The sequence below is a fragment of the Bos indicus genome, chromosome 21 (assembly GCF_029378745.1).
Source record: "Bos indicus isolate NIAB-ARS_2022 breed Sahiwal x Tharparkar chromosome 21, NIAB-ARS_B.indTharparkar_mat_pri_1.0, whole genome shotgun sequence".
NCBI lineage: Eukaryota > Metazoa > Chordata > Mammalia > Artiodactyla > Bovidae > Bos > Bos indicus.
The window spans coordinates 5,477,438-5,488,392 of NC_091780.1; the positions used below are offsets into that span (position 1 = coordinate 5,477,438).

Sequence of the window (10,955 nt, forward strand, 5' to 3'; positions counted from 1 at the left end):
ATGCCATGACAAATCAAGCAAAACCACCAGTAAATCAACTATTTATTATAAGGAAGAATTCAACATTCTTTTAAAAAAATTACATAGTCCATCATGTATCATCTACAATATTGTATATACAGTAAAAAATTACTAGGCTTTCTAAGAAGCAGATAATTGTGAGCCATGATCAAGAAAAAAAGTCAACATTAAAATGCAACTTTGATGTTGAATCAGCAGATATGGGCTTTAAAGCAGCTATTATAACGGTGTTCAAGGATTTAAAAGAAAATACAATGTTAGTGAATGACAAGATGGATAATATCAACAAATACCTTTCTTAAAAATGAAGTTCTAGAATAAGATGTATAATAGTCAAATTGAAAATAATCACTAAATGAGCTTAAGAGCAGATTGAAAGTTCCTTGGAAGCAAAGTTATGACCAACCTAGACAGCATACTAAAAAACAGAGACATTACATTGTCAACAAAGTTCCATCTAGTCAAGGCTATGGTTTTTCCAGTGGTCATGTATGGATGTGAGAGTTGGACTATAAAGAAATCTGAGCTCCGAAGAATTGATGGTTTTGAACTGTGGTGTTGGAGAAGACTCTAGAGAGTCCCTTGGACTGCAAGGAGATCCAATCAGTCCATGCTAAAGGAGATCAGTCCTGGGTGTTCATTGGAAGGACTGATGTTGAAGCTGAAACTCCAATACTTTGGCCACCTGATGTGAAGAGCTGACTCATTTGAAAAGACCCTGATGCTGGGAAAGATTGAGGACAGGAGGAGAAGGGGACGACAGAGGATGAGATGGTTGGATGGCATCACCAACTTGATGGACATGGGTTTGAGTGAACTCTGGGAGTTGGTGATGGACAGGGAGGCCTGGCATGTTGCAGTTCATGGGGTCGCAAAGAGTCGGACATGTCTGAGTGACTGAACTGAAGTGAACTAAACTGAACAGAGCCTCAGTGATCTGTGGGACAATATAGAGATGTATAACACAACTTCAACTGGTACTCCAAAATGAAAAGAGAAGAAGAATCAACTTTAAAATTTTTTGAAGAAATTTAGTAAAAATACGCAAATTTCTTGAAAATGAAAGTGAAAGTGAAGTTGCTCAGTTGTGTCTGACTGTTGCAAACTCATGGACTGTAGACTACCAGTGTCCTCTGTTCGTGGGATTTTCCAGGCAAGGATACTGGAGTGGGCTGCCGTTTCCTTCTCCAGGAGATCTTCCCAACCCAGGGATCAAACCCGGGTCTCCCACATTGTGGGCAGACACTTTACCATCTGAGCCACCAGGGAAGCCCTACCTACAAATTCTTTAGACATAACATGGTCACCACATTTTGAAAATGTTAAATTGAACATTTATTACAAAATCTATGTTTTTCATAAAAATTTACCTGCCATCAGTGTATACTTTTCAAATTTACAATGCATTTTTACAAAATGTATCACAACTTTCCCACCTGCAATAAGGAGAGCCTGACATTCTGTTTTCACTGTACTGATTAAAGAAACTGATTTAAAGAGGGTAAGTGGCTTTATCTGACCAAATGTTGGGAAGGCCCAGAGCAAGGCTGAAGGCTTTGACTTCTAGTTCAATATCCTGTACACCTGACCATGCTGTGCATGCTGTTCTATTTGACTTATTCTACAATTTCTTGCTGATTGACAGACCAGGGAGGCACTAAACAAGAGCTGTGATACTACTGTAAAGATAGGAACTAATGTGCATTCATCTGTCATGTCTACCTGATCTTTCTATCACATATACATCTCTTAAATTTGCTCCACAGTCTTTGATTAAATCTTTAGTGTTGGCCAACATATATGAAATAAAGTCAGATTAATACTGTGATTAGTTAACTAATTAACCAATGAATCAATGCACTCATAAAAAGCATTTATTGAAATAGTTAGAATGCTAGACATGGTGCTATGTAATGGGCAAGAAAGGATGAGCAAGATATAGTTTTGCTTTTAAAGATCACACATTCTATGCAGGGAGGCAGACCACAAAGACATAGCAACTCTCTGTGACCATGCAAAAAATGAGGCACGTAGAATGTATAGGAATAGTGAAGATGTGTGTATTATCAGCTCTGCCTGGAGTACTATAAAGTGATTTGCCTCAGAAAAAGTGGTGTTTCTGCTGAGTCTTCAAAAAAAGGTGAGTTTACAAATTGTATACAGAAGGAGAAGTAAGACAGGAACTAGTTTACCTGGCCAGAAGAAAAGTGTGAGATGAGGAACAGACAAAGTATAGGGGACTGCAAATCTCACTTTCATTAAAAATATATTTTTAAAAAATGTCAAACAATACAAAAATTACTGAATAAATGGGATGATATCAACTTAATTCATATATTTTAATATTGTGAAGACTATAATAAAATGTATTATGGAAATGTTGCTTATAATATTATATGTACATTACAATGAAAAGTATTATTACGTTTACGCAATGCCAAGAAGGAGGATTCACGTAAAAATAAAGCAGCGTGTGGAATGGAGGGATTCTGTCCAGCGTCTCTTACAGCTTGCCGTGTGTCCCCCGTGCAGGCATCACCACAGTGCTGACCATGACCACACTCAGCACCATAGCCAGGAACTCCTTGCCCCGGGTGTCCTATGTGACTGCCATGGACCTTTTCGTGACTGTGTGCTTCTTATTTGTCTTTGCTGCTCTGATGGAGTATGCTACCCTCAACTACTATTCAAGTTGCAGAAAACCACCTACCACTAAGAAAAAAACATCGGTGAGTTCCAGTAGCAAGGATTTTCTCCGTATATATATGGAATTTAGAAAGATGGTAACGATAACCCTGTATGCGAGACAGCAAAAGAGACACAGATGTATAGAACAGTCTTTTGGACTCTGTGGGAGAGGGAGGTGGGGGATGATTTGGGAGAATGGCATTGAAACATGTATAATATCATATAAGAAACAAATCGCCAGTCCAGGTTTGATGCAGGATACAGGGTGCTTGGGGCTGGTGCACTGGGATGACCCAGAGGGATGGTATGGGGAGGGAGGTGGGAGGGGGGTTCAGGATTGGGAACACGTGTACACCCGTGGTGGATTCATGTTGATGTATGGCAAAACCAATACAATATTGTAAAGTAATTAGCCTCTAATTAAAATAAATAAATTTTTTAAAAAAGAAAAAAATGCAAAAAAAAAATTTTTTTAAAGATTTTCTCAGAAGGTAGTAGAAGAATATTTTGAGGTAAATGGTTCTTATTCATAAGGATTTTATACATGATATAAATAGTTAATTTAATAAGGCTTTTTAAAAACAAGATCGGTATTCAGAAGATATGAATGTGACTATCAAGCAGTCTTCAGCTTCACCTACCAGTGGCATGGACTGATGTAATCACATCTTAAAGATTATTCATTATCAGAGTGTTCTGTAATACAGATTCCATGGCAGTTTTCAATGGCTTTTTCTGCTTTCCTCGTAGTTACTACATGCAGATTCCTCAAGATGGATTCATGAAAGGATAAGCCTACAAGCACCGTCTGTACGTATAGCATTGCAAATGTAAATATTTCTGAGAACTTTGTGTAAACTACAATTGAAAAATATTGTTGTTTACAAATGCATCTATTGAAGACCAAAGAGTAATGCATGTACTCCCTTTAAAAAATGTATTTACAAAGAAATGTTCAACTTAGAAAATTTGGAAAATAAAGGGAAAAAAATCACTTCTACTCAGGGATTAGTGTATAGCATACATATTTCTGTAACTCAAAATTATGTTCTGAATACACTTCTTGGTCAAAATATTAATTTGTAGGATCATTTTGATGATTGCATCATATGTTCATGATTGATGCATGCACAGATGATCTTGGCTGGACACTGGGCTAATCCACAACTTTTCACTTTTGAACATATTTTTATCACTACAGTTTTATACATACTTGTGACTATTTTCTTAGTATTAATTCCTAGAAGCAGAATGCCTGGGTCAAAGAATTGCATGTTTTTTTCCAAATCACATTCCACCAGTTTTGTTAGCAGTGTGAGTCACTCACTGCTCAATATGGGTCACTCTCCCTGCATTTAGTTGAATAGTTGAATACACAAACAATTCCTACAAACTATTCCTATTGGCATTGCTTTGATTATTGATAAAGCTTAATATATTTTTAATTGTTTTTGATTTTCACATATTCCTGTGAATTGCTTTTTCTGTCCATTAATTTTTATAAAAGTTTTTGTACAATTTTGATAACATTTTTATCCTTTAAGTTTTTTAAAGTAGCATGCTATCTGCCAGTTATATTTATTGCATTTATACAATGTAAAATTTATATAATCACATATAGAATATATTAGGGATATTAGTCTGGTTTTGTATGTAGTTTTTATTTCAGATTTCATTAATAATGCTGTCACTGCAATTTCTTGAGCTTTTTTCCACATGCAGTGTCTTCAGTCTCCTGTTGTCAAATCTATCAGCATTTCCTTTTGTGGTATCGGCCTCTTGTGTCCTGCTTGGAAGTTCTTTCCTATCTTCAGAATGACATAGCTCTCCCTGACTTTCTTTTGAGTGCTAACTCTGTTTGGCAACATATTCTAAGTACTTTCATTTATCAACTCATTCTATTTTCACAAAAACCCACTCTACTGACAAGGACACTGAGATGTGGGAAAGTAAAGTCCTATAAGTATTGACTGAATCTTCACAATTTAAAAAATTGTTGTATTTAATTATTAGTGTTACCTGAATTTTTAGTATATAGCTTAATGTAAGACTCTATTGAAAAATTGAGAAACATGTCTTTAAATCACTGATTGTGAGCTACCACTTTTACCATATGGCAACTTTTACTTTAATTATTTTTATCCCTTTGTACATAAGAAGTCACAAATTGCACTGAATGTTTTATGCCCACCCGTACATGATAAGTGGTTTTCTAGCTGCTAATCAGCATCTTATGTTCAGTTCATTTCAGTCAATTTCATCAGGAGATTGTATAATTATCTATACTCTGCAAGTATGTATCATTATAGTTCTGACAGAAGTGAAGCCATTTTTCTAGTTGCGGGAAGCCACAGTGGATATAGATTTTGCCAGCAAATGCTGCCAAATAGCAACAGACTGAAAGGTAATGGGAAGGGGTGGAAGTAGAGGATGCTAAATAACAGAGACAAGTCAGAACAAATAGTCTGAGGCCCAGAAAATACATTATCACACACAACCAGGGGGCTAAGAGTGGAGGAAGAAATATTGACATCTTCGGTATAGAAATGATACAGTCAAAAGTAATAAAGAATGTTTAACATAGAGGGAAAAAAATAGCCACAAAACTGGAAGAAATTTTTAAGCTGGAAAATGTAATGACCCTAAAGAAAGTACATACAAAAACAATTCACAGAAAGGGCTCCAGGCCAGTTGATGCTGCTGCTGCTGCTGAGCCACTTCAGTCGTGTCCGACTCTGTGCGACCCCATAGATGGCAGCCCACCAGGCTCCCCCGTCCCTGGGATTCTCCAGGCAAGAACACTGGAGTGGGTTGCCATTTCCTTCTCCAATGCATGAAAGTGAAAAGTGAAAGGGAAGTCGCTCAGTCGTGTCTGACTCTGCGCGACCCCATGGACTGCAGCCTACCAGGCTCCTCCGTCCATGAGATTTTCCAGGCAAGAGTACTGGAGTGGGGTGCCAGGCCAGCTAGCATGACATAATCAGGGAGTCTTCAACAGGAGTTCAGAAGACAAAAAAAAAAAAAAAAAAACTGGGGTTTTTCAACTGTTGGATGATAATGTCTTCAGTTCTATTCTGAAATATCTAGTGTTAGGTTAGTTAAGGGGCCACTCTCCTCAAAAAGGAAAAGCAGAGATGAACAGCCTCTCACTAACCAGGGACAGGAGCTGGCCCCCTGAGGGTCATATGTTGCTTTGGGGGTAAGTCGTCCAAACTGTTCTGTGCCTCAGTTAACCTAACCCATAAAATACAAGGCTAGTCCACTCTGAGTATGCAGTAGTACTTGCTGCCCAGGAAGTGCAGTGGTTCTGAAGAAGTCAAGGAACTGCATTATACAAAGAAGCAAAACAGGTGTGAGTCAGGCAGGGACTAGCTGGGCTGAAGATGACCCTGGAGATTCATTAATTAAAATCTCTATTTGGGGCATAGTTGAAATTATCTTGACAAATGGCAGGGGGGGACTGAATTTAAAGAAGTACTTAAACAATTTAACATATGGCTATTTACAGTTCTCAACATTATAAGTTTTATTTCGATATTGTAATAAGTCATTTTTCAACAGTGAGCTATAAAGATATAACTAGAGATCTCTTATTATTTGTTTCAGTGATCATGGATTTTAGTTCTCTAAATGAAGAAGTGAGGTATATAGTTCTCTCTTGTCCTCAGAAATCATACGCTTTTTAGCATGTTCCCTTGTTGGGCATCCTTTTAATCTCTAGTGAGCTGTCTCCATCCCTGCAGAGATTTCTGATGCCCATTTTGAGTCAGCTCCTCATGTTGGTCCTGCCTGCTTGTAATGGCTGGACATCTTTGTGTGACACTGCACAGTTAAAAAGGTTGAAGAAATAAAAGGATGAAAATCTGACTGAACACTGTCAAAACACATGTACAATTGTTATTTAATAAAAGCAGATTTTTCTAATTGGAAATTATAAAAAAAAAAAAAAAAAAAACAAATTCATCAAATGAACCAGAGCAAAGTCAGGAATTTGCTTTTCTCAGCAAACTTCCAGGTGAAATTTACACCCACTCAGGTTTAAGAACCATTAACCTGGAGAACATGCACCGACACTAGAACCTGAGGAACACCAAGGTTTTTATTTCTTCCGATTGCCTAGAATTGTAGAAGAAAGTAGGCAGCTGCACCATGGCCCCCTGACTGGCTATTGGCCCAGAGCATCTTGATTTAGGTTAGTCCTCACACAGACATTTCCCAATTAAAAGCATGCCCCAAAGGCTACCAGTAGTGAAACTGAATCCTCTACCACAGAGCTAGAAAAATATCCAATCAATGTAATATCCAGAAGTAGAAGGAAAAAGGTGCCATATTTCCTTGTAATTATGGGTTTTAGTTTTATATAAATATATAATATATATGACAGCAGCCCACCAGGCTCCACCGTCCCCGGGATTCTCCAGGCAAGAACACTGGAGTGGGTTGCCATTTCCTTCTCCAATGTATGAAAGTGAAAAGTGAAAGTGGGATCGCTAAGAGTCAGACACGACTGAGGGTGTCCGACTCTTAGCAACCCCATGGACTGCGGCCCACCAGGCTCCTCCATCCATGGGATTCTCCAGGCGAGAGTACTGGAGTGGGGTGCCATTGCCTTCACCATTATAATATATATCAATTAATATGTGTAAACAATATATATTATAATATAAATAATATAATAAGGTATAATATAATACAATTGATATACATTTTATATATATTATTATACATGTTATATATTATATAAAATATTGTATATTATATATTATGTAACTATACAGATTATATATAATAATGTATATTATATATATTATATGAAACAGATTATATCATTTATATTATAATATATACATATTGTATATTATTATACATGTATACATGTATATATGTATGCAATATATACATTGTATATATATACAATATACATATTGTATATGTATATATAGTATATATTATTATATATTATATAACATATATAATATGATTATATAATATATCTAATATATTAATATATAATATACATATTAAATATATTATATATATAATATTGTATGTATGTTATATTGTAGATTATATATAGTATATTATATACATCATATAATACTATATTTTATTATATATATAATATATAAAATATATAATGATAATATATTACATATTTGATATATAATATTTATATTTATATGATATATATAAAACATATACATTTATTATATATAATATATAATTTATATAATTATATGCATATAGTATATATTATGATATATAATATAATATAGAATATAGAATTATATATAATGATATATTATACATATAATATATTTATTATTATATTATATATTTATTATTTATTTATTATATATGTATATTATATATAATATATTTATTATTATATGATATGTTTCTTATTTATTTATTATATTATTGTTATTATATTATTATTATTGATATTGTATTTATAGTACTATCAGATCAGATCAGATCAGATCAGTCACTCAGTCGTGTCCGACTTTTGTGACCCCATGAATCGCAGCACGCCAGGCCTCCCTGTCCAGAAACAACTCCCGGAGTTCACTCAGACTCACGTCCATCGAGTCACTGATGCCATCCTGCCATCTTATCCTCTGTCGTCCCCTTCTCCTCCTGCCCCCAATCCCTCCCAGCATCAGAGTCTTTTCCAATGAGTCAACTCTTCACATGAGGTGGCCAAAGTACTGGAGTTTTAGCTTTAGCATCATTCCTTTGAAAGAAATCCCAGGGCTGATCTCCTTCAGAATGGACTGGTTGGATCTCCTTGCAGTCCAAGGGACTCTCAAGAGTCTTCTCCAACACCACAGGTCAAAAGCATCAATTTTTCAGCACTCAGCCTTCTTCACAGTCCAACTCTCACATCCATACATGACCACAGGAAAAACCATAGCCTTGACAAGACGAACATTTGTTGGCAAGTAATGTCTCTGCTTTTGAATATGCTATCTAGGTTGGTCATAACTTTCCTTCCAAGGAGTAAACATCTTTTAATTTCATGGCTGCAGTCACCATCTGCAGTGATTTTGGAGCCCAGAAAAATAAAGTCTGACACTGTTTCCACTGTTTCCCCATCTATTTCCCATGAAGTGATGAGACCAGATGCCATGATCTTCGTTTTCTGAATGTTGAGCTCTAAGCCAACTTTTTCACTCTCCACTTTCACTTTCATCAAGAGGCTTTTTAGTTCCTCTTCACTTTCTGCCATAAGGGTGGTGTCATCTGCATATCTGAGGTGATTGATATTTCTCCCGGCAATCTTGATTCCAGCTTGTGTTTCTTCCAGTCCAGCGTTTCTCATGATGTATTCTGCATATAAGTTAAATAAACAGGGTGACAATATACAGCCTTGATGTACTCCTTTTCCTATTTGGAACCAGTCTGTTGTTCCATGTCCAGTTCTAACTGTTGCTTCCTGACCTGCATACAAATTTCTCAAGAGGCAGATCAGGCGGTCTGGTATTCCCATCTCTTTCAGAATTTTCCACAGTTCATTGTGATCCACACAGTCAAAGGCTTTGGCAAAGTCAATAAAGCAAAAATAGATGCTTTTCTGAAACTCTCTTGCTTTTTCCATGATCCAGCGGATGTTGGCAATTTGATCTCTGGTTTCTCTACCTTTTCTAAAACCTCTTGAACATCTGGAAGTTCACAGTTCACATATTGCTGAAGCCTGGCTTGGAGAATTTTGAGCATTACTTTACTAGCATGTGAGATGAGTGCAATTGTGCCGTAGTTTGAGCATTCTTTGGCATTGCCTTTCTTTGGGATTGGAATGAAAACTGACCTTTTCCAGTCCTGTGGCCACTGCTGAGCTTTCCAAATTTGCTGGCGTATTGAGTGCAGCACTTTCACAGCATCATCTTTCAGGATTTGGAATAGCTCAACTGGAATTCTATCACCTCCACTAGCTTTGTTTGTAGTGATGCTTTCTAAGGCCCACTTGACTTCACATTCCAGGATGTCTGGCTCTAGGTCAGTGATCACACCATTGTGATTATCTGGGTCATGAAGATCTTTTTTGTACAGTTCTTCTGTGTATTTGTGCCATCTCTTCTTAATATCTTCTGCTTCTGTTAGGTCCATACCATTTCTGTCCTTTATCAAGCCCATCTTTGCATGAAATGTTCCTTTGTTATCTCTGATTTTCTTGAAGAGATCTCTAGTCTTTCCCATTCTGTTGTTTTCCTCTATTTCTTTGCATTGATTGCTGAAGAAGGCTTTCTTATCTCTTCTTGCTAATGTAATATATTATATTATATATATGTATATTATATAATGATATATATCATGTATTATACATAATTATATCATATATATTATATACATATACAATATTTTATATATTACAATAATATATACAATAATATATTACAATAGTACAATAATATTACAATATTGCAATAATTATAATATCACAATTTTACAATATTATAATTAATAAATTGTAATTAATTGTTGTATATTATATAATATACTATGTAGACAGTATAGTATACAATATAATTTATTGTATATTATATTAATAATTGTAATTAATTATTTTAATCAATATATTACATATTATATATTGTCTATACAATGTACAATATTGTGTATATATATAAACATAATATATATGATATTATTTTATATATATTATATAATATATGTATTAATAAAATATATGTAATAATATATATAATAAATATATATATAGTATTCATGATGAATTCTGAAAGACCTCTCTTCCAGCATTAAGCAAAGGACTTGTGTGCATCCCTCTCCCTTGATTTCAGCCTCCACTGACACATACAGTTCCCTTTGACACCTCAGATCCTCAGTTCCTGCAGCATAAATAAAATTAGAACAGAAAGACAACCATGGTTTTTAGTTTTCATATGTTATTCAGTCAAACTTAGAAATTTGTCCTCTATAAATGGACAGGGAAGCCTGGTGTGCTGTAGTCCATGGGGTTGCAAGAGTTGGATGTGACTGAGTGAATGAGTGACTGAACTGAACTGAACTGATCCTCTCTAAAAACTTCAATTTAGTACACAGTTTTAGTTGTATGGGAGAGTTCTTCAACTGCCTGAAGAATTGACAAGTCTATTTGAAGCCATTACTCAAGGTTAAGAATGATTCCTCTCATTTATGAGTGACTGTAAGTCATCCCCTCCCCTTATCTGCCCAAATATTGACTTCTCCACATCAGGAAGAGAGCTTGTGAAGTAGAAAACAAA

At 35.4% G+C, this 10,955-nt stretch overlaps 1 protein-coding gene across 1 annotated transcript in view; it reads left to right on the plus strand.

Moving 5' to 3' along the window:
* The window catches only part of GABRG3 (gamma-aminobutyric acid type A receptor subunit gamma3), an 846,991-nt gene that overhangs the window by 826,605 nt on the left and 9,431 nt on the right, over positions 1 to 10,955 (plus strand). Inside the window, exons 8-9 of the mRNA XM_070774998.1 lie at positions 2,554 to 2,750; positions 3,460 to 3,519. Of these exons, the coding sequence (XP_070631099.1) occupies positions 2,554 to 2,750; positions 3,460 to 3,519 (257 nt within the window). The remainder of the gene's footprint in view (positions 1 to 2,553; positions 2,751 to 3,459; positions 3,520 to 10,955) is intronic.